General features: G+C 47.3%; 2 protein-coding genes across 2 annotated transcripts; both read right to left on the reverse strand.

Moving 5' to 3' along the window:
- Positions 1–863: 863 nt before the first annotated feature.
- Positions 864–13,307, reverse strand: KMO (kynurenine 3-monooxygenase; the record flags this gene model as incomplete). The annotated part of the gene is made up of 15 exons (XM_084289518.1): positions 864–1,037; positions 1,405–1,464; positions 1,558–1,680; positions 1,963–2,045; positions 2,141–2,198; positions 2,672–2,819; positions 3,973–4,094; positions 4,617–4,688; positions 5,156–5,372; positions 5,970–6,057; positions 7,420–7,468; positions 8,029–8,118; positions 8,825–8,922; positions 11,602–11,671; positions 13,254–13,307. 15 exons carry the CDS (start codon positions 13,305–13,307, stop codon positions 864–866), a joined length of 1,506 nt encoding a protein of 501 aa, XP_084145644.1.
- Positions 13,308–16,440: 3,133 nt separating this feature from the next.
- LOC311210994 (uncharacterized protein C21orf58) lies at positions 16,441–24,270 on the reverse strand (the record flags this gene model as incomplete). Its single annotated transcript, XM_084289415.1, has 8 exons — positions 16,441–16,456; positions 16,972–17,168; positions 18,851–18,990; positions 20,201–20,315; positions 20,388–20,531; positions 21,053–21,120; positions 23,010–23,067; positions 24,211–24,270. The coding sequence occupies 8 exons, from the start codon at positions 24,268–24,270 to the stop codon at positions 16,441–16,443; spliced, it is 798 nt and encodes a 265-aa protein (XP_084145541.1).
- Between the last annotated feature and the right edge of the window lie 498 nt (positions 24,271–24,768).

The following is a 24,768-nucleotide window of genomic DNA, read 5'->3' on the forward strand; positions in this document are numbered from 1 at the left end:
AGAGGGGCTGTGGATGCCCCATCCCCGGAGGTATTCAAGATCAGGCTGGACAAGGCCCTGGGCAACCTGATCTAGTGGGTGGTGTCCCTGCCCATGGCAGGGAGAGTTGGAACAAGATAATCTTTAAGGTCCCTTCCAACCCAAGCAGTTCTATGATTCTATGATCTATTTTTCAAACTATGTGGTAGCTTTTGAATTATTTATGAGAAAATACCAACAATATGGCAGGGATATGTTTCTTTCACAGATTAATAAGGTGTTTCAGAAGGAGAAATGTGACCCTGCCTGCAGAGTGCCTCAAAATGGGTGCTGCATGAGCCTGCCCAGCTCTAGAGGCATGGGTACAATAGGCAGCCTCATGCCTGCAAGCCAAGCCTTCTAAGTATGAAGCTGAGATACCTGGAGATATCTCTCATCCAACTGGAAAAGGGCGGAGGGGAGGATTAAAAGTGGAGCAAAAACAGATTTTGGTAAGAGTTGACTTCTGAGCCAGCAATACTGGGACGGTCCCAGTATGGACTGAGACACCCTGACCCATTCAAGTGTCTGGCTGGCTAGAAGGGTGTGCTCCCCACACTAATGCACACAAAACCCATGCCCAGCCTGTGACACACAGCACTGCTCAAGAGGCAATGCTACTGAGATTAGGCAGAGAGACATGAGTCCTTGCAGAGGCTCTGTAGGCTCTCTGTAACCCAGTGAGTTCCTCTGACCTGGAGAGAGGAAGAGGGACCACTGCTTCCCTTGGGGAGCAGCAGACAGAAGGGCTGCAGGAGTTGCCAGACTACATTCCAAGAAAAATAAAATACATCAAAGTGAAACAGACACCTGTGCCTTTGCTTTATTACATCCAGGACCTCCCCTTACATTTGAGCCACTTGGGTGCTGAAGGGAAATTTTCCAATACTCTTGATGTAATGGCACCAGCCCCACAAGCTCTGTATGAAGATGTCTGAGTTCCATGTCAGTCTTTTTATGAGCAGGTAGGTGCCGCCTAGTCCTGCTGCCCCCATGATGAAGAGCCCTCGATTAATTATCTGCAAGTACAAAGAGAAATCCTGAGCAACCAGCGAAGCCCCTTGGCCAAACAGCTCAGATGCCTGGTGCCAGCCAAAAGAGCAGCCCTCACCCAGAACGTGTCAGGAGGATGTCAGCTGAAAAGGATTATCCGGGCTGAAGGAGCAGCTCCAGGCAAGGAGCTGCCAGCAAGGGAAACACAGTACCCTGCACATGCATGGCCCCCTAGGCTCTCCCCTGTGCCACCCTCCTGCAGGTGGGCTGTCTCAACACCTTCACCCACCTGGCAATATCCCACCACCAAAGCTCTCTCCCCTGCAGCTGAGCAGTGCCGGTATGCAGGATGTGGGGGCTCACAGCAAGGGGAGGATGACCACAAACTCTTACCTTTTTCTGCCATTTCCAGTGCTGAAGTGCCTTGTGGTAGCGAATTCTGCTGAAGGTCACCTGGGGGGATTGCATGGTCAGGTCACCAGCTCTGAGACAGGTGGGAGCAGCTCACAGTGAGCTAGGATGGTGGGGAGCAAGATTTGGCCTTACCATGGTGTAGAGCGGTATGATGGTAGAAGGCATGAGGGCGTGGAGGAAGTTGTCTACCCGCTTTCGGAAAATGAACCATGTTGAATTGACGTGCTCTCGCATCTGCAACAGAGCAATCACCACCTGGATGTCTTGGCAGAGCCCCATGCTCCTTGACAGCTCTTCCCCAAGCTCTCACTGCCTGTCTCAGGCAGGCGCCATGGGGAGCAGAGCCCGCCCAGCCTGAGCATTCCCAGCACAGAGCAAGTAAACAGACAAATTTGGATGACCCCTGACAGGGCCCCAAGGCAGCACTGTGAGAGCTGCCATCTCCCTGTCCACTTGTGGGTTCCTCACTGGGTAACGAGGCAGGACACCGCTGCAGGGATAGTCCCCAGGACCACAGCCCGTGTGCTGTTCGCTTACCTCTATGTAGTTGTACATGGCTAGGTCTGAGATTGCATGGTCATCTGGCACCCTCAGCCTAGAGAACTCAGGGAGGCAGGCACCTGGGAAAAGAAAACAGCCGCTCACAGGCAGCTCCCCAGCAGGGCCTGCAGCTGCTTTCAGCTCCAGAGAGCTTCCCTTCAGCCATCTCACTCACCAAGGTCATTGTGGAACTGGTCCATTAATTCATCAAAGACCAGACAATCCTCAAAGCCCTGGGAGGAAGATGGGAGGGTAAATAGGCAACAGGAGTCACACATTCACAAGAAATGCCCTCATATATTCTTAACTAATGTAGCTGTTGGCAAGCACAGTGTCTCGCTGACCACAGCTTCACAGCAGGAGGCTTCCTGACAGGGATCTTGCAGAGCAATGGTAGTAGGTGGCCTTCCTAAGCATCCTGGGTCTCCTACTGGACCACCCATCCCCACCCGCCCCCAGGTAGTCCTCTGCCTCGTGGAAAGGTGGCACCACTGTCCTGTCCCTTATCTGCTCTCCAGAATGCAGCCAGGTCCAATCAAGCAGACAGGTATCTGGAAGGAGTTCAACACCTGCCCATGCAGAGGACATCAAACTGTGGAATGGGTCAGCCCATGAGTTCTGTGGAGCTACACTCTAAAAATGGGCATTTCTGGGTGAAAAGAGTGGGGACCTGACTGACACAGTCCAGAGCAAGCTGTGAACTTACTGCATTCATGCCTTGTCCGTAGAAGGGCACAACAGCATGAGCAGCATCTCCCATCAGCACGCACCGGGAAGCAAGGTGGTAGGAGGAACACTTCACAGATATCATGGCCTGGGCTGGCAGCAAAAAGTAATCGTGCTTCAGCTCTCGCCTTCAGGCAAAACAACAGATACTTCACTTGGTGGGACTGCAAGAGACAGCAAGAGCAAACCATGCCACGTCCAAGCTTGGGAAGCTAAGGCCACAGGCATTGTCTGCCTCGGTATGCAAAAATCACACCTGTTCACTGTTATATTTGTGCTGGTAAAAAAAAAAAAAAAGTGGAAGACCTATTTCATGAACTTCCCACTACACATTAAGCAAGCATGATGTATGTACATTGAATAACATGATTTCACAAAGGCAGATAGCTTTGCTTCCCATAGCTGTGGCACAATATAATCAGACCACTCTTGCTCGGGATCCTACTGACACCAGTCAGTATGTGTGCTGGAAAGGCTGGTTCTGGTCCCAGCCCCCCCCCCCCCCCCCCCCAGGACCTTCAGGGGTAGTGAGATGCTCCAGCTCCATGTTGCTGCCCTGGTGCCATTTGCCCAGCAGTGAGAGCCAGCCAGGGTCCCACTGCACGGGGAACATCATGCTGCTGGGAGCTGCCTGCTCTTGTCTCAGACCTGACTCTCGTTCTAGCTACAGCTAAGTGCCAAACTTCGCATAGTCAGCACAGTTTGTTTGTTTGTTTTTCCAAGCATGATATCTGCCAGCCTAGCTTTTCTCAGTCTGTTAGCTGAGTTACACAGATGCTGAGATTTTAGATATTTCAACAGTGGGACTAGCTTCACACTGCTGTTTTCTGTGCACAGACCTCACCTTAGTTCTAGTCAAGCCACTTCATTCACCCAACCCTAGTATCAAAAAACCCCATAGGTTATTATCTGCTAATCCATCTCCTGAGTTCAAGAACTTCAACAGCAATACAGAAGCAGTAGGAGGTGACCCACTTTTCACTTCCCACAGTGGCAGGGCCTGGACTGTACCTCCAAGGTACAGAACAGTGCTCAGTTGTGACTTAGAGACTACTGCAGGATGGGACTGTGTCTTGCTGCTGAGTCTGTTACTCCACTGAAGAAGCAATGTGCACCCAAAACTCTCTGTTCCCCCTCTCCTACAGACCATGAAGAGACACTCGAGCAGGGTTCACATGATGCTGGCCCACCAGCTTCAGCAGAGTCCCTGTCACGGGGAGCACATCCCCTGGTGTGGTGGTACTGTGCTGAGGAGCAACAGGGGGCAATGGGGACACTTACTCTCCGATGAGGGGGATAGAGTCTGGGAAGTAGGTCTGGAAAAAATCCAGTACTTGCTCGCCGGTCGTTAGCTTCTCGAATTCCTCAAAGGGCATGAAGAGTGTGCAGGTGAAGGACTTGTCCTGCCAGCAGGGGAGGAAGATTGGAAAGAAGCCCAGAGGCCACAAAAAGTACCTGAAGTACGGGCCAGCAGCTGAGTGCCCGGCCTGCTGGTCACCCAGCTGTTGCAGTGGCCAGTCTACCCAGTGGGGACCAGCACCTAGACACTCCATGTTCCATGGTTGTTTACATGTCCTGGGCGTTGCAGGGGTGAAAGGGGTGGCAGACAAGGACAGTGCAGGATTTGCTAAAGCAGGCCTGGCAGGCTGCATTTGTACTCCAATATCTGATGGACATCATCCAGCTGCAGATAGAGAGGCAGCTGAGGTACCTGCTCAGCTCTGCGGGACAAAGCTAGCTCTGGGGGTGCTGCCCTGCACCCCCCAGGTGGAGGAAACTCCTGGCTCAGGCTGGAGGTACCTCCAGGCACCTCTCCAAGCAGGCATCAGCCCCCCCAGCCCACGCCACGCGTCTGCCACCACAGCCAGTTCCTTCCCACAAGCTCCATTCCCATGCCCCAAAGGAGCGTGCCTATGGGTTATCACCATGTTGGGCAGTGCAATCATCATGAAGGTGTTTCTTGGCCAGATGTGGAGGTAGTTTGGTTCCATGGCAAACTGAAAGAGAAGTAAAATCACCTCATATCCCTGATCTGCTGGGTCTTCTCCAGACTAGCCTCAAGTTCCCTCCACACCAGTACACCAGTTCCTGTCCCTTGTACCTCAGGAAGAAACAAGGACCTCAGGGCCCCTTTCCACTTCCTATAGCATCTAGTGAGGCACAGAGCAAGAACAAGTGCAGGGCAAACCAGGGAGAGATCGGCTAGTTTGTGCCCGCTGTTGTCCACACAGGCACATTTGCATATCCCCAAGAACTCCCTGAGTTGGCCCCACCAATGAAACAGAAACTCCAAAAAAAGCAAGAGATGCGTACCTTCTCCTAGAAAAGCTTTAAGCCCTTGTGAGGCTGACTGAGCCCCAAGTGAGAAGTGAGTTCCTCTAGCACTGCTGTAACAGAACCACTATGAGGGAAGTGGGTGCCACACCTGGAGAGGCTGCAGCAACCCTGGGACAGGCACACTTACATCTCCATCCCTTGGGGGGATGGTCAGCTCCATGTAGCCGTGAGGAATGTACTCGTGACTGTAGTTGAAGCGCGTTTGCCTCATGAACTGCTTTCTGACAGTCGAGAAGGCTCCATCGCATCCCACAATGAGATCATAGGTGACTTCCAAGGGCGGCTGGTCAGACCTGGAGGCAGGAGAGTCCCTTGGAACAACCCCGCCATAAACCCCAAGCCAGCTCATCATCCCAGGGCACAGAAGACCTGCCTTTTGCAATTTGCTGCAAAAATGCCTGGGTCACCTGCAGCATTATTAAACTTCCAGGATATGGGGAGTGTCTTTCACTGAAAACATCAGAATAAGTCGTTATTCTGCAGACTGTTGAATGTGTAATTCTGCCAGATATGTCCAAGTACACAGCAGGCACTGTTGGTATAACGCTGCTGTTGCATAGACCCTCCATCCCCAGATAAATGGGATGACACAACCAAAACTTAACACAACTGTGAAACAAGGTCATTACTTGCCCTTTCTGGTGAGCAATCTGACCCTGAAAGCCAGCACTACCGAGACTGGCACATTTACTTCTTGCACAGGTCATCAAGCGTGTGTCTCACCTGTTACCAGCCTGCTGGGGGAGGTACTTCAGCTTTTTCAGTCTCTCTGTGAACTCTGCTTTGATATCTCTGCTTTCCAAAGCTGATACCAAGTTTTGTCCACTCAGGAGTAACACAGTAGTTTTGAACAGAAATTGCTCAATTGTTTGAGGTTTTATGAATTATTAAGCAGAAATAACCAAACACAGCACTTTATCCCAGGCTTGCACGGGACTTACCTGTTTATGGTTAACGTCCCCAACTTTGCATTGCACTCCATGAGCTTGTGTCCAAAGTACAGTCTAGTGTTGGAGTACTTCTCAGCAGCTGTGAAAAGACAACTACAAGTAGAGGCTTGTACTGACCCCAGAAATATTTCCAAAGGATCCCTAACTTACAGGGATTTTTTGTTGTTACTGCAAGTCAGACTGTTGTGCTGAGCAGTGGCAGGCAGGTGGGGCACACTAGGATGTGTTTAGTTAACTCTGGTGAAAAATATTTAAAAAGGGCAACGAAACCTAAAAAGATTTCTTTCTTCCCTGCAGGGACATGGGTATTCACCTGTCTCCACCATCATTATGTTGTATTTCAGGACAGGACACAGTGCCTGCAGCCAACAGGAAGTTCAGGGCAATGTCACCGTCCCTGGGGGTGTTTAAGGAAAGGTTGGACGTGGTGCTTAGGGACATGGTTTAGTGGATGACATTGATAGTAGGAGGATAGTTAGACCAGATGATCTTGAAGGCCTTTTCCAACCTTAATGATTCTATGATTCGACTTGGACAGCACAGATTACATACTTGGCTGCAGTTTCTATTTGGCTAATACTATTGTGGGCTGCAGAAAATGTCACAAGATGTAGGAGATACCTCCCGTTCTGGCTGGCAAAGCCCCAGTCAAGAGCAAACATGGGGAGAGCTGCTCCTTGGCGGTTTCTGCACCTGCAGAAAGGCCTCAGGGGGACTTGTCTGAATATACTTTTGCTGCAGAGGAACAGCAGAGAACCAGCACAGGAGAAGAAAGGGAAGACAATGCAGAAACACCAGCGGCAGCAATGTAGCCAGCACAGCTCTGTGACAAGCATATAGCCACAAAGACAGGACTTTGTACATTTTTGTAAACAGAGAGGACTGTATCCAGGATAGCAAACTGCAGACTGCTCCTGCAAACAAAAACTCTCCCAGGCTCCATGTCTTGGCTAACCACAATGGATAAAGCATTGTTCTTTCTCAATTCCTCAAGTCAATTCCTCAAGTGAGTCTGAATTCTGCAAATTGCTCAGCTGGCACTTCCCACACTCAGCAGATGATGTGTTGTTCCTACCCATCTGAACCATCTGTGGAGAGGGTAATTAACTACAGAGCAAACAACCTCACCAGACCTTCACCTCTGTAACGTGCAACGCAGCTCCTGCCTTGTGTTTCTGCTCATTTCTTACCTACAGCTTGCTCTTCCATGGATGCTAGAAGATGGTGTTGAGCACCTGAGTCTCAGATCTACAGTGCAGGCAGAGGATTTCATTTCAAGTGCTACTGCTGAATTCTTCTTAGTAATGCAGGTCGATTGCATATGTGCAAGAAAAGCCTGGGGCTCAAAGGCACTCAGCTGCAGTCTCCCGTTCATCAGGCAAACCCTAAATTTTTGGTGACTAGGGTATATAAGTGTTTGCAAATGGACCTGGAAACTTACCTGTTAACAGCTCTCTGTTTAAGTTTGCTCTGTCCACAGAGAGAATGTACTGCAAAACAAATAAACAGAGAGTTCAGAAAGCATTTCTGAAGGCCATTTTTCACAGAAAGATTACGCATGCCACCTCCTCAAAATCTCCTAGTAATGACCCTGCTGAAACTGGGGTGCTTCCTTCATACAATCCCATCCCCACTCACAGCATTAAGACCATAAGCCCAGGCTGGGCAGACATTTCAGGCAGGAAACCAAAATGAGACTGACCCAGGCACACTGCAATGAATGTACTAAAGATGAGCTGTGCAGAGAAGCAAGGGAATCAAAACATGCATGTTGTGTTTGCCAGAAAATGGAAGATCTTTACAGAATGATTGGGATGCATCAATGGCTACATCAGAATAAGTATGGTAAGTCTGATGATGCATAAAATCAATGCTGTGTATTTTTGCAGGATGGGGAGAGAGGAAATCCTGAGATGAGGGTAACCTAATTTCTTCCAGAATGCTGTTGTCTCTATTTTGGCAGGTGCACCACACTCCCTTCCCACCACCCATCACAGAGACCCCTTGTACTCTGTGAAGCACCCCCAAAGTGAGAGCATGAGACAAATACCTGGTTCTTCTTGCCATATGGAATGGAGTATTTCTTCCCAGATGGCGTGTGTATTCTCCGTGCATGCATGGGGATGCCTTTGGACACAATCTGAAATAGAAGGGAGGAAAACGCAGTTTTCCCACCAAAGCTGAGCCATCAAGGGGCAGGACACAACCCACCTAGTGCCATCCCCCAAACACCACACTCCAGGCAGAATGGAGCAACCTCTGCTCGTAGGGTTTCTGCAGCCAGCCAAATGGCATGGGAAAAAATTGCAAGGTAAATGCAGCATGCAGATGTTACATGGCAGTGGGCAGTTCAGGACAGTGCTGGGTCCTGATCACAGAAGTCAGCATGCAGGGGGACCAAGAGTCAGTCCAAAGCTTGCTGAGGAAGCTAGAGAGAAGACCAAGCCTAAAGGTCAAGATCTGGGGGAAAAATACAGATTTTGGCATGTCAGAGGGAAAACTAGCCCCTTCATCACATCCTTCTGTCACTCTTTTGGGAGGCCACTTGCTTGTGTCCCTTCTAGGAGGGAGGAGAGGCGGGCACTGGCAGGAGTTGCCTGAGTGGTGGCAACCCAGCGAAGCTCTCTCTGCCACACACAGAGCCCAGCTGCCTGGGGCTGGGCATCCCCAGCAGTGGCAGCAGTGCTGCGACATGGCAGGGAGCCAGGCTGGAGGCATGCTGCAGGGGGGCTTGGCCTCAGCCTCCCTGAAAGCAGAGCTGCCCCTGCAGTGGCACCCATCCATCACCAGCTGAAGCCAACATCTCGACCCCAAAGACCCTGCACCTATAGAAGCAGTGAGGGTACCTGCTCTTCCATCCCCACAGCCTGGAGGGCCTGGCGTCCTCTGTGGGACAGGGCCAAGTTAATGCTTCTGCCACGGGCAAAGCTGGACATCCGAATATCTGCACAGAGAGAGCAGTTGGTTACACAGACACCTTCTGCATGGCTGCACCATCCGAAATCCCTGCAGTGGCAGCAGGTGGATGGTGGGGAGTCTCCCATGTTCCCCCAGCCCTCCAGCTCTGAGACCAGCTCTGCAGCATCCTGCTGAGAAACCTGGTCGTGAGATGCCCCTTCCTTGTATGGGATGCTGTTTCACATGCCATCCACACAGCAAAGTGGGCAGGTCACGGTCAGTTGCTGGGAAAGCATCTGAGCCACTGGAGAGGGGAATGGGCAGCTGAGTGTCCCTTCCTCTGTGCCTTCTCCAATCTCAGAGAAGCTGCTGCAGCTGAGTGCAGCAAAGGAGCCACAGGGTCCTGACACCTCTTTGTAGCACCAAAGGACATGTTATCAAAAAGAGAAGCTTCCCACCTCAGCAGAGGGAGCTGAGCAATTAATGTCTGACAGCTTCCCATCCTTTGCTGAGTGTCACTGATGCTTTTCAGGACATTGGCAAGTCATGCTCTCAGATTTCCCTGGCTGTTCAGATAGTGTGTGTCACAGGGCCTTGTCCCAATCCCGAGACAGATGCCATCTTAGCAAGAGCCACAGGCCCAAAGATTGGGCAGAGGGGTAGGATTCATCCTCCCTGGAAGGCAGGTGAGAACACCCATCCTCCTGGCAGCAGCCAACTTATGGTGCTTTGGCAGCAGCAGAAGTGGATGGACATGTAGCGTTGCTTCCAGCGCCTCAGTCACTTCAGGAATGGTGAGTGTTATCCTCACAGTAACAGCTGAATGCAGCTTGCTTCAGTTAAATTAACCACAGGCTTTTTTAACCCAAGAAACTTCTAGCACATACAACATCCGGCAAAGAGTTTAACAGTTCAACAGCTGTGAAGAACCATTTCCTTTTGTTCTGAACTTGAAACATGCTGCCTTCACATGAGGCTGGCTGCTGCTCCTGCCAGAGTGAGCTGCAAACAGCTGCTCATGATGCCTTCACCATGCCCTGCTGTAGGTGTGCTACTTCTGGTCTTAGGAGTCTCGGCTGGGCTGGTCCTCCCTGATGAGAAAGCTGCTCCCCACACCGCCCATCCTGAGACCTTCTTGTTGATAACTGCTTCCTGCTGCAGGGGCTCAGAGCTGTGTATGGTGCTCAGGATGGGTGCCTGGGAGTTCTGGCCTGCTCCAACAACTTCCCAATCAAGATGCTATCAGAGACCACATTTCACACAGAGCTTCTCCTACTCTCACTGCACATTTCAGTTTAGTTTCACCCTCCATAAGTGTCATTCTCATCTTCCATTTTGTTGCAGAGGTGCTGAAGGCAGATGATTTCTCTTCCTTTCAACAAGCACCTGGGCACTGGGCTGTGCCAGAGCTACAGCCAGTTCAGGCAGGAACGAGAGCAGCTCTCTTCCACAAGCTGCAGTCATGTCACCCTCTGATGGCTCCCTCAGAAGTCAGTGCCACTGCACACCAAGCTTGTCTGGGACACTTCAGAGCATGCCCATACACACTACTGCAGCAGTGCCATGTTGCTGCTCATCCCTCCAGTACCTGTAGTACCAGGTACCCTCCAGTACCTCCATTCCTGTTTGCGAAGTCCTACTTCTGCTACAGCTGGAGCTCAGAGTAGGGGCATGTGCAGCTCACTTTTTTCCCCGTGACTAAAGGTCTTCATAACCTTCAGCTTGCCCCATACATTACTCTTCAACTCACAGTCACAAGCAGAAATGAGGAGAATGAGGAAATAACCTGACAAGAACCATGCTTTTCTGACAGCTTAAGAACTCACTTCTGCAAACACCCATGGCTAACACGTAGTGCTTGCTGTAGCATGCTGTGCCAGAGATGTGCCCACTCATTCTGTGCATCATTTGGAGTCTTTTCAATGTGGTACCCAAGTTTCTGAGCATGAGCTGTGATGTTCCAGCTCCTTTGACAGCATAATGTAACTAGTAAATACAAACACTACTGCATTTTGACAGAGGCAGACAGCTCTGCAGTAGTCATGCTTCTGTGTGCCAGGGAAGATTACTCTGAGAAATGGAAATACTCCACTGAGGGCCTCTTGTGAACTGTCACACTTACCAAAGTGTTTGTTCCTCCCTAATAGTTTCTGAACTTGTAGCTTTCTTCCAGTGCTTCCAGACTTTGCTACTAGCCTTTCTTGAAGGCAGGGACAACCCTCTTGTTGAACATGGATTCACTACGCTTAGTGACAGGAGACCCTCCTCACCACTATTAATGGCATTTAGGAGTCAAGTCAGTGCTTTTAGCCCTAAGAGCAATGCTGCAGTATTAACAATAGCAATTGTTCTCAAAGTTCTAACACCTAGTTCAATGGCACCGTACTATACTTCTTAATGCAGAAAATATTTTTTGAAAAATAAGGATTTGAATCAGTATTTAAACCAAGGCCATAAAAAAGGGCAATTATTAATATTAAGTAATATCTGAAGGGCTGGTTCTCTCCACACAAGGCAGTGTATTTCAAATAAATGCTTCCCCCAACCACCACAGATGCTAAAGGAAAGAGTGAAAAGGACATCCACAAAGTAACACTTTCAGATTCTGCTTTCTCCCTGCAGCTTCAGTGAGGTCATGCAGTTCCTCTTTTGCTTCTTAAAGAGCTATTACAAGTAAAGGGACACAAATATATTATTAAAGCAGTAATGTTCAGGCTGCACTTACCTTCTCTGGCTTCATAAACATCAACATGGAAACCTCGTCTAGCAAAGAAACAGGCATTTAATGCACCCACCTACAAGAGAAGGATCAGGAATGATGGATGAAGTGTTTCACTATTAGCTATATCACAGATCACTATTGAACTGCATCTCCTTCACAACGGAAAACAGCAGTCAGAGGGTGCAGTCGAGCAGAGATGAAGAGACCCTTTGATCAAGAACCATAGAGGACTTCTTCCTAGAGAGAAGGACTCTGGCACCCCTGATGGGCCTGCAGAGCCTCAAAGATCATCGTTACAAAAGTTAGCCATCATGGCTTGTTACATAAAGTAATATCCAGCTCGGGACTTGCTTACTTGTCAGTAATTGTGCAGGGCTAACTCATTCAGCCAGAAACAACAGGAGCTGGTGCAGGCAAGCTCCCTTCTCCTCTCTGAGCTATATATAGACACTAAAGGACGTGGTGTAGTGATGGGACTCAGTGATTTGGGCTGATGGATGGACTTGATCTTGAAGGTCTTTTCCAACTTAAACGAGTCTATGAATCTATATTTGTATTTCTTGGAAAAATGTTAGACCTCTGCAAAAGCAAGATATTACCTTAAAAAGGACAGCACTTTTCATTTAAACGGATGCCTTTTTCTTCTTTAACTTCCATCATTAATCATATCAGAACGAACAGAACTACAGACTCTTCCCACTCTTTTTCCAGCAACATAGGGACCAAGAAGGTAATGGCCAAAAAAGTCAAAATGGAACTTCAGGTGCTGTAAAGCTTCATGCTGTCTTTTAAAGTCAGACAACTCTGCAGCTAGCAGTGGAAGAAAAACGGTCCCAAACAAAAATGGGAAGGGGAAGGCATTTTCTGTTAGCTTAGCATTTACCAAGTCTCAGTCCTTGCAAAACATTTCACATTAGGGACTTGGTTAAAGCCAGGAACAGCCAATGCAATGAAAGATCTGGCAGCTGACTCTGCTTTAGGTGCCCTGAAAGGACCAAAGTGGAACTTGTTCATTCCCCATCCCCCTGTGACTTATTCTACTGTGTGGGAAAGAAAAGAGAAGTACCTGTCCTGGTATACGTACAATACCCAAACAAGGGCTGTATTAAGTGTACCTTTAAGTCTCTGCAATATCTCAGCAGCAAAGCTTTCCCTCAAAGATCCCTTCTCATAGTAAAAAGTCCTAGTTGCACAAACAATCCTTGCTGCCTCCTGCAGTAAGACCTCAGCCAGCTCCCTGACAATACCCTGCTCTCTGGCAGAAAAAAATAATTTCAAGAAAAATAGGATTAAAAGGAGTATTGAGATTTGAACTCAAGAGAGATGATATTATTCCCTTAATTTGCAAAACAAATCAGTTAATGAACTATGTTTCAAACAAGCAAACATCATACAAAGGTGAAAGACAATATAAGCAAGAGATTTGGCAATATTTTTCCTTTCCCATGCCAACCTGCCTGGTTACAGTGTGCAGAGCAGCTCACTTGTGCTGGAGCTGCCTTTCCAGAGACCTTCACGTTCAAGCTCAGCTAGGAGCTTGGAGCTCACCTTCATGTCCAAGCCAAGCAGTCACCCACTCTACCTCCCAGCAATACTTGCATAGCCCCAGCTCCCTGGGGAGCACAGACAAATAGCAGACAGGTTGTATTTCCTACCAGACCACCTCCAACAATGGCAACTCTTTTCCCATGTGTGTTGCTGGACTCCATTGCTGTGACAGCCTCTCGACAGCGAGCTCTGAGCACTGCTGTCCCTGGGGAGGCTGGTGTCTCCTTCGACCCTGCTGCCTGCTCCCTACTCCCCAGAGGGCGGAGAATGGAGAGGATGTGGGTGGCCGCGTCATGCCTGGGTTGATTCCCTAGTTAACGTTAAAGCTCAACTCCCACCCCAGGCTGCCAGCACACCATGCTGAGCCTTAGGCAGAGATGCTTACCTACCTTGGTGTGAATGTGGTGGTCTTCAACACAGCTTCTTTTGAAAATGGCAAAGCAGTTCTGCAATCTTCAAGCACATAATGAAAGGTTGCCTCCCTGCACGTGGAATAAGAGGAGAACTTGCATGGACCTGGCTTTTGGTTGCATTGTGCTGCTCGTCCTTGGAATGACTCTGCTGAGACAGTGCTGCACACAGGAAGCTTTTAAGAGGGAGGAGTTAATTCACCTGTTTTAGTACTGGGATGTTCAGGAATAAATAGTAGCATTCTGCTTGCCCTAACCAGGGGACATACGTGTTTTGTTATTCAACCATAAACACATATTTTCTGACCGTCATGAAATTCAATTTTCCACTGTTCCAATAATGTTTATCCTAGACACAAAAACTAAAGGACAGTGAAAATACATACATTAACATTCAGTAACTACCATTTATTGCAAAGTGAGCAATGCACTGCCCAAAACTACATATCTGTTTCAATGAAGCACTAGACACTTGCCTGGCCCACAGTGCCAGGCAAGGCGAGCAGGTCATGCCCAGGGACAGCAGCACAGGGTCAAGACAGAACTATGGAGTTAAGAAAAGCCTGAGGTCAGGACCAGGTGATGGCAATCAGAATCAGGCACAGCCTCATAATCACCAGGCACATCTATAATAGCAAAACCACCCTAAAGTTAGCCTACACTAAATAGTCAACATGATCCATTAGCCACAGGTCCAACCTTAAAGAGATTGCTGCCCACCCCTAAACCTCAACCCTGGTGGGGGCCCCAGGTGAGTCTATTCATTAAATTAACGTTCTGTAAGAAAAAATCATGCCAAAAAAAAAAATAAGGAAGAAACCTGGGATTCATTTTATTTTATTTTATTTTATTTTATTTTCCGAGTCTAAATCCTGACTATGTGAGGGAAAGGGTGAGAAATAATTAAACAAATATACATGCACAAGTCCAGGCTGCTTAAGTCACTCTCCAAAAACTCTGGAAAGAAAACCGTAGGTTGCACTGTGAATGTGAGGCTCAGGAGAGACTGAGAGTCAGAGCCCTCCTGGGGCAGAACACATGAACTGCAGATAGTTGGAGGTACCAGCATTGCACTTAATGTTCAAAGCAGATGACTGCAAAAGCAATTTTGTTTTTCTCCATTGAGAATTATTTATTCAAATACTGAAAGCCATGTCAATCTAACTCATGCAGTTAGGGCAGAGTGCTGATCTTTAGGAAAATCAAATGCCAGGATTTTGCTCTACTGTGCAAGTAACTGGCATTTGGACTGTTCATGTTCATTTTTAATTCCCCGGACAGGTAACTCCTGCAGCACAAATTTATCTGTGAGAAAGTAAAACTAAAAATGTTGAGAGAGGTGCAGTGGTTTAACAACACTAGGCAGCTCAGCACCACCACACTGCTCTCTTACTCTCCCTCCTCAACAGAACAGGGGGAGAAAGTACGTTGAAAAAAGCTTGTGGGTTGAGATAAGGAAAGGCAGATCACTCACCAGTTATTATCACAGGCAAAACAGACAAAGCATGTGAGAGATTAATGTAATTTATTACCTATTGATAACAAACTAGAGCAATGGGAAGTAAAATAAAACTAAAAACACCTTTCTCCCCCCATCTACTCTCTCTGCCTCCTCCCCTCAAGCAGCATAGGGGAACAGGGAATGGGGGCTGCAGTCAGTCCATAATGCTTCATCTCTGCTGCTCCTTCATGGTCACTTTGACGTGGGGTCCCTCCCATGGGATGCTGTCCTTCCCAAACTGAGCCTGTGGGGGCTTCCCACAGGCAGCAGCTCTTCAAGAACTGCTCCAATGTGGGTCCATCCATCAGGAGCAAACTGCTCCAGCACGGGTCCCGTACAGTCAGCAGCTCCAGCCCGGGGCCTGCTCCTGTGGGGGCTCTCCATGGGCCGCACCCTCCTCCAGGCCACATCCACCTGCTCCACCGGGGGCTCCTCCACGGGCTGCAGCGTGGAGATCGGCTCCATGTGGGACCCATGGGCTGCAGGGGGACAGCCTGCTCCACCAGGGGCCTCTCCACAGGCCTCAGGGGAACTGCTGCTGCCTGCCTGGAGCACCTCCTGCCCTCCTGCTGCACTGACCCTGGGGTCTGAAAAATTCTTTCTCAGTTTCTCACTTCTCTCTCCCTGCTGCTGTTGCACAGCATTTTTTTCCCCCTTTCTGCTGTCACATAGGCACAGCCAGCATTGCTCACAGCCCAGCTCTTGCCATCAGCAGGTGCCTTTTGCAATCCACTAGAGCTGGCTGTTTCCTCATATGGGTAAGCTCCAGTGCTGTGCTCACAAAGGTCTCCCTGCAGCCCCCCCTGCTACCAACACCTTGTCATGTAAGCCCAGTATAGGAAGAACACGTTAGTTGATGAATTCTGGCAATTAATCCCTCATTCAGGAATCCTGTGTTAGTTTGCATTACACTCCCCAGGAAGGGAGCTGTCCACTCAGCAAAGGAGCATTTCCCCAGGTTACTGTGGGACTGTTTGGGACAGGATGTCTTGGTTCTGTGGAAATAAGGCAAAAATATTGTGACTGCTTGCTGCTGCTCTAGGTTTGGAATATGCGAGGAAACAATGGACAAGCAGAAATGGGTAAGCAGATTGCAGGTGCGTGGTACATTTTTTCTGAGGATCTGCAGTCTTCCTCTTGCTCACTTCTTGTACCAACAATATGCAGATGTACAGACATCAGGCTGTCAGTCAGATTATTTAGTAACTCTTCAAATACAGGTTGACCTCCATGATGGTATGGTACACTTGCAGAGGAACACATGCTGTCAGTATGTGGGCCACCTGCAACAAGAAAAATGTCTTTATTGTGTTTGGTAATAGCCAACAGCACATGCTCGCTGCAGCTGCAAAAGGACAGTATAGATGTATAGAATCTCATAATTCACAGTGAAAGGTAGCTAAAGAGGGAGAAGACAGATTAAAAGTCATGAGAAGAACAATTGTTTTCTCCCTTTGCTGCCTTCCCCCTCGCCCTCCTAATTAAACCACTCCTTGTATCAACCCACAAGCTTTTCTTTTTTCAACATATTTTCTCCCGCTGTCCTTCAGAGGAGGGGGAGCTACAGAGCAGTGCGGTGGAACTTAGTTGCCCATCCATCAGCATAAAACCACCACACCTTGGCATGAGCAGGCTGGCTTATGGGGCAGTGTGGCTGCTCATGTGCCCATTCAGGTAGTAGTCCCTGGTATCATCTCCTTGCACCTAGACAGCAGACGAGGACAAGCTTCCAGGAAGCAGCAAAGGCACAGGCAAGTGAGCCCTGTGAGGAGAGGGCTGTATACCTCTGCTTGGGGACTTCAGGAGTGTTTCAAGAATATAAATCCCATGGGGAATGTTGGCTTGAATGCAAAACAAAGCCAACTCTTATTTAGCAGGTAAACTGGCTCATATCGTCACAGTCCATTGACTTACATCTGCACAGCTGGGAGTGTGCTGCTGGCCCAATGACTAGCTGAGGATGTAGGTGGGAGCCTTCCGCTTGGCATCAGGAGACCCGCAGGCATGGCTGGGGGTAGCAGCCCCGGGGGAGAGTAATGGTGGTGGTGATGCACCGCGGACAGCTGGGGCCTGTCTGATTTCGTGGCCATGGGAGTGGCGAGCTGCAGGTCCTAGTTGGAGAGAGGCAAAGGGTGATAAGCTCCCAAGAAAGGGAGCTTAAGGTCTCCAGTTGAGCAGCTGGTTTCCCATTCAGTCACCTCTTGGTACAGGAAGTTCATCTCATGCCCAGAGATTGGTTTCACAGGCTCGAACATACAGGGTCTGGCAAATGCTCAGTGAATTCAGATTTCACCTGGATGTTCAGAGTAGTTTGTCCCACCACGCTATGTCAGAGAAACCTACATTTTTTTGGTGGAGTAGCCCTGAGAGGAAGGTGGAGAACAAAGGGTCACTCTGTTCATCTGCTGCCTCCTTCAGACGCAGACCCTTTCACCCAAGGTGATGCTCAGCACAGCTCTGACACATTTCTGAGGAACTACTAGTGCCACCTGCCATGTCCACAATGAATCTGTCCCAGGACAGCTGTTGGGGAAATAGATGATCCCTTGCATGCCATGCTGGCTATAGTGGTGCTGGCTCCTGAGATGTCAGTGTCCTGAAATGTGAGAGTGAGCAGCTGCTGTTGGCATTCCATCTCAGGCAGACATTTGGTCTCAACAGCTGCAAAAGATGTCAGCTTCCAACTGCACAGGCCATGGGGATGGGTTATGGAAGGCTATGTTTCCTACCCTGCTCTTAAATGTAGGGGATTTTAAGCCATTTGTTGCTTTTGCAAATAGCAGGTAAGAAAGGTGGGAGTGAACTGGTCAACTACTGCAGAAGCGTGGGTGTTGCTTTCTTAATAAATGGCAACCTCAATCACCAAGACAAAGAGAACAAAAATTCTTCTTGCAGCACTGGGAAGTCATGGTTAGCCTGAAAATGGAAGGGATTTCAAAATATAGGGGAAGACTTTACAACACTAAGATATCTCATCCTCCCTGAAGATTAACAGTCCTTGCTGCTTAGGTAATAAATGCTTCAGATTAGAGACTAGAAATACGTTTTTCCAAAGCACTTAAGGTAGCTAAGGAGCTATATATCACCTTGTTAAAAATAGCTTAGGAACTGTGCACCTAAGGATATGTTCAAAATTACCTACATTTTGTTAGGCACTAGACAAATTTTGGAAACAAACCTATAGGGATCCACACACAAAAATATCCATAAGACATGTCTTTTCAGACCTTGCTAGTCATTGATTTTTGGTGAGACAGTAGCTAGAGCTGTGAAGCTCCAAGTATGACCACAAAACCTGTGCTTCAGCTCTAGCCAGTTTTAAACTGCCAGGTCAAATTTCACCAGTTACAGGGCTTGTAACACAAGTACAGTTCTGCTGCTTGCAGCAAGTGGACAAAAGTCAAGCCATACTGCTACAGACTAAGTAAATCACTGGTGCTATGAAGACACCTGTACACACCAACACAGATGATGTTTCAATGAAAGTCAACAGGTGTCAGGCTCCCAAGGCTCCAGGTGCAGCAGCAGATGCCTAGCACAGACCTCTTCTCTGTATGTTAGTACTTCAAGTGTGTAGGCCAGATACATTTTAAGAGCTGGACTGAATCTAGTCTGCACTTGCGCGTTTGACATCTTCTGTTGGGTCCTCACATGGTGCTGAACAGAACTGCATGTGAGACCTGCGGGACACCCTGGGCAGCAGAACTTGTTTTGTGCAGTTCCTGCAGCCCCCAAAGGACAGTAACTATTGTCCTACATGAGCAAGGATGCCCTTTGGATGCTGTGTCATTACCTGTTGTCTGTGCTGAAGGAGGGGAGAGCTGGATCCAGCAGGTTGTGTGAACGCCACTGATGGCAGAGACTTCAGCATCATATTCTGCATGATGATCTGGTGCATCTGTGCATTCTGCATCAGCATCATCTCTACCATATCTGTGAAGAGGTTACCCGAAGGAAAAAAGCAAGAGCTTTATCAGCTACAGAGGCATCTCAGTAGGGACTGCCCTCCAGCTTACAGACTGGTCACTACAACTGAGATAAAGCAGCAGAAAGGGAAGGTTGGATAATATTAGGGTTATGTGGCCAGGTAGTGCAAAATGAATGTCTACAAATAAGACCATTAAGACCAGGTCTCCTGTTTCTCCTCCCTTCCACAAGAAAGCTGCTGTTGAGCATCTTCTCTTTGTTAGTTCCCCTGCAAGTCTACCCCTCTAGCTACGCTCATTGGCAGGCTGGGGGAAATCTGTGCACTGTAGCTCTCTCCAGGAGACACTAGGAGCATGGACAGGCATCTTATGGCACTCTCCATGGCTTTGGCTCCAGATTATTGTTGTCCACATGAGAGGTTTCTTTGATTTTACATGATATTGCAGTGCCACCTTCAGATTCCCTTCTATGTGCATCACATCCATTTACCACGATCTCTGGATCCTAATTACAAAGGACCTGTGCAGTAGAACTATTTTAAGTATGACGAGGAGGAAAAAATAAATAAAAACAACTCTTCTTTTTAACTGGTCATACTGTGCCATAAGGAAACCTTTGACTGAAGGTTGAGACGGGGAAGTCACCCCAGGTTTATGTATTATTTCACAATAGCATCCACCTATGTTTAGAAACAAGCTCTTCTTATTGGCATTGTACTATATTCAGAAGAGTCTTGTGTCCAAACATGGGGCATAACAAAGGCCTGTATTGTTCTGAGGAGATTAAACAATAGGTTAAGAGGAAACATAAGAAGAAAAATGGAGCTTAAAAGCCAATTTGTGAATTTTGGAATCATCCATTTGCATGAATTTGACCTTGCTAATGTTACTCAGTGTCATGGCTTGAGCTATTTTTTCTTCCCCAAGCTTCTCTGGCACCTTAACCTGTCTTTGCTAAGTTTATTGTCTTTTATTTTTTTACATTTTTAAATTTATTCTTTTTTATTTTTAATTTTAGTAATAAGAATTTGTCCAAAAGTCTCTCAGAATTGGTATCTAGTTTTACAGAGTGCTATTCCCACAGCCCTGGCAGAAGCCTATTCGCTGAGTTTTATGCTGTCCCCTGACAGCATCCAACTTCCTCTCACAGTGGTACATTTCCTGGGTATTCGCCTGTGCTCAGTGATGGGACCTAATTGCTAGACCCAGGGAATTACCTTCTTTAATGCTTCCAGAGCGGGGAGCTGCAAAAGGTTGGGCAGGAGGTATCTGTGCTATCAGCGGAGGCAGCTGTGGTAGCTGCTGGATGATAGTAGCAGGCTGAGGAGGCATCTGGATAAGAAAGGAAAATGGAGAAGTCAGGATTGTTTTTGGCCAGTGTTTCGTAGGAGTGAGGATCCTTACCGCCTGCTGGATAATCCTTGGTGCCTCTGCTTGGGGTGCTGGAAAAGGTAACTGGTAGATGTGGGGGGCGGCAGCGCTGCAGTTCCTAAGGTGTCCCCCAGCCAACACAGAAGGCTGTGACAGCTCTTCCAGAAGGTGCTGGTCCTGCAAAATCAGGTATCTGATTGAGACCTGCTGCTCTCCAGCCCCTCTGCCTGACTAGCAGGACCCAGCTAATGACTCTAAATGAGAAGAGAACTGAATACTTCGCAAAGAATTAAAGGACAGAAAAGAGCTGAATCCATGTGGGCAGCAGACATGCAGATAACCTGGCCCTTTCAGTTGTGTACATAGAGGTCTTTGCCTGAGAGGGCTCAGCTCAGGGAAGCACAGCAGCTCCTCGCCCATGTTTGCAGGAGGCACTAGGATTAACCTGCCTGGATCCACCACTGGGCATGTCCTGAGCACAGGCTCAGTCAGCAGAGCACATGGGCTTTCCTCAACTTCCCATCAGCCTCCTTCCTGCCCTTTATTTGGGAGGCATGCTTTTCATAAACCGGGCTCAGTGCATTCACACTACTTGTTTAAAGTTAACATCTAATTTTATCATCAAAAGTGTACTCTTGTGTTCACCACATTAAACTGCACTCCTCACACAGTTACTTGACAACATGGAGGGCTCTTACCCTAAGCTCCTGCAGGAGATCTTTCCTTCGCCTCAGGGCACTTTGAAGCATATCCTCTTGTCTGTTCCCTGAAGGAGGAAATGTCCATTATCTTTTTAAAGGATCACAAAGACAGAGCATTATAACACCTGCATTATGAGTTTAAGTCTGGAAAACATGTTATGAGATAGCTTGATTTCTTCTAGAAAAAGCTTTAAGCTACTTTTCTTGTCAAATCCATGAATGGATACTGACTTTATAGCCCATGTAGACACAGCTGCTTGGCAGCTCTACAAAGGCAATGCGCCTTCTCTGAAAATAAACTTTTCAGATTGCTCTTTAAAGCCCCCTTTTAACCTCCTTAAAAGAGCTTCAGGCTTAGAATATCATTTCAGCCTGAAAATTTCTAGTTGTACTGTGCACAGTTTATGGCATATCAAAACAAATTCAGTTTTGAAAATCAACTTTTCTGTTTACATTTTGTTCTGAAACATTATCTTTTTCAGATCTTCCCACAGAAGAAACTGATTTTGAACTCTGCTGAAATGAAAACAAACAAACAAACAAACAAAAAAACATATTCAGATACATTGGAGGCATGCCTAGCATCTATTCTGAAAAGCATCACTTAGTATTTTGAAGCTGAACGTTGAGTTTTTAATTTTTGGCCACCACATTGCAAGTTTTCAACTATTTGCGCATCATCTCAATAAATATGAGCTCAGAGTAAATTCTAGAAATGTTACTGATCTTCTACTGGTTGGCTTTAATCCACAGATAATACAATTATAAGCACTGCATGTGTAATTAGATCCTGAATTTGGTTCAGGTAAAGAGCAGGAATCCCAGCTTATTTATAAGGTTTTTGAGGTTTAGACAATTCTTTATGAAAGCTAGAGAACCAGCTAGAAGACGATAAATAAGGGAGTTCAAAATAACTTGTGTCTTTATAAGAGTCTTTTAGCAGCTGCTGTGATGGTTTACTCATGAGTAGCATGTTCCCTTCAACACTACTTGTGTGGAAGCTATGCATGCCATGTACAATGTATGAACCTTTTTGCACGGCATTTCAAGTCTCCTGGTAAAATGAACATTGGTGTTTCAGCTCTTACCAATCGAGTCCTCCAGACCAACTTTTTCAGTGTGATGATTTGTTTCATAAGCTGAGTCACTTTTCTTTTAAATTGGAAATCATGTTCTGGTCTGCATGGGGCTGTATTGTTCAGGTTCAAACATGCAGAACAGCATTAGTAATAGACTGGGCCTTCTGCTTGGACTCCTCAGAGAGGCATGGCCATCATAACAACTCTTTTTCAAGCACATGATCACTTATGCTAAGCATACAGATGGATTAGGACAGGGGCTCACTTCTGGATATAGGTGTTAGCACAACCAAAACAACCAGCAGTGTGCTTCAGCTTAGCCAGCATCCACAGCTGAGAAGCCACAACAGAAAACCTCTGCAGGAAGGCATTCTTTGTTATGGTAGCAGACCTGACTAGCTGATTGTTTGCCTTTGGCCAAAAAAAAGTTGGAGAATTTCAGAAGGCAAAATGCAGACAGCTGCAGTGTTTAGCAAGGTTATTCTCCTTGCATCAAGACTTCTAAGGTTACTGGCTTGGATAGGACCAAGACACATATGCTGATTAATATTGTTGTGCATGCTTCACTGGGACTTGCATTGGCTACCTCAGGGCTGTATGCATACTTAGATACCCAGACTGAGCTAAACCAGCACAGACTCAAGTTTGGAGCCTCCCTCCTGTCCTCCAGACAATGTCCATGCCATCAGAAGCTGAGACAGATAAAGTTCTGACTATTCAAATGCCCAGACACTGAGCACACAGGGGCAGATGCTCCTTCAAATTTTTAGGAAGGAGATGTAATCATCTGAAGTGATCCACTGAGGGACATGGCTGAGAACATCACTAAGCCCTTTCTGTATCACATCCATAGCCAGAAAAAATGTTTCTCTTACTTGCTCTTGGGACAGGTGAGTCCATCTTCCCTAGGTTCTCCTGTTCCTTTTCTAGTCTCTGTTGGTAGAGCCGCAACAAAAATGATTGTTAGTTAGGCAGCAAAGTTCACAACAATTTTCAACTCCATATTACAGACATGAGTTTGGGATGGAGGAAACAAAGCAGAAATTGAGGTAAGGGACACTTTTAACTGCTAAATCAGCCATCAGAGCTAGTGAGGGCTACTAAAAGTATAGAAGTATATAGAAGTATGAAATGTCTCACTATAAATCTAGTCATAGCAAAAGAACGGTAATGCTTTCAACTGTAATGCCATCCCAGACCTAGAAATTGATAGCACATTGAATCAGAAGACTTATTTTTTAGGGTAGAGAGAGAGATCATACAAAGAACTGGATACCAGACAGTTTTGGATACTCAGTGCATTTATAGGCCCAAATGGCTCTGACCAGCCTCACCTGGGGCTTCCATCCACAACCTGTGCCCATATGCCAGGGAGCTCCTTTAATCTCAGCTCTAGGTCTTCGGTTCTTTCGTAAGCTGTGCTGGATGAATACTGGTCTCCAGTTCAACCACAGCCATGCAATTGAGTGGTCACAGATCCTGTGAACCCTAATCCCAACCTGCAGACATTCCCCATTTTGGCCTCAGATCTGCCTTTTCACCACAAACTTAACTGATGGATCTGGACTTTTAGTTGAACCCTGCCACCATCTCGAGCTCTACCCTGCTTGCCTTGTTTGCCCTGTCCTACTGGCTGTGCTGTTATGGTCAACTCCCAGCTCTGCAGGGAGCAGCTGCCCCTTGTGGCTCCCTGATGCTCAGAAATGGGAGTGGAGACCTTTCCCTGATGCACAGGCTCTTTTTTTGTCTCCTGTGTTCTGCCCAGCTCCATACTTGTGAAAGCTTTCCCCTCAAGTGTCTGGTACATCTAAGACAAAAGACTACACCTTGAAGAGAGAGGTTAGATGCCACTTCAAGCAAATTGTTTTCCCTTATAGACAATCTTTAAGTGGCTTTTACTTGTAACACTACTGCACATTGGTCTGCCTCTGCTTATGTGATGATACAAGTTCTCAGTTCTGCAAGTCCTCTTTTTATCTCAGTAGAAATATAATTGTTTAAAATACAGTGTTAATGCATAAACACGCAACAGCAAAAAGTAAAGCAAAGGTGACCACTGCAGAATTATTACCTTACCTTTTCTAGGAGTTTGAGTCTCAGTTGGGCCATGTGATCCACCACTGAAGGATCTGTCATTGTAGTAGTCCCCCAGAAGAGCAGGCAGGCAAAAGAGTGTTAAATAGCTAAGCAAAGGCAAATAGGTTTTCAGTGGTCTCTTCTTCCAATCCACAATTTCCTAGAAAAAATCCATTGGGGGAAAAAATAAAACACGATTTGGAGAAACAGGGGAAGAAAATAAAAGCTTCAGTTTCACTGCCAGGTCAAAATGAATAGAGATGTCCACCACCATATCATAGACACGGCTTTTTTGTTCATTTCTGTCAATGCATTTTTGTGCTGCTGGTTGCAATGGTCACAGAAGGGTAACTCAGCGTGAGTATTTGTCTATTCTTAATGGTTGCTAACCTCTCAGTGGCAGTGTCTCTAAACCTTGCCCTCTGGATTGATAGCATAGTCTTCTACGTAGCTCTGAGTTTTGTTCCTGTAGCTTGGTTGCTAGGTTTGCAGTGCCATTCCATAGCATAAACAATTTAATCTCCAGGTGTAGAAGTTTGCATGTAAATATCCATTCAC

This window comes from Netta rufina (genome assembly GCF_964035555.1).
Source record: "Netta rufina genome assembly, chromosome: 6".
Lineage (NCBI taxonomy): Eukaryota > Metazoa > Chordata > Aves > Anseriformes > Anatidae > Netta > Netta rufina.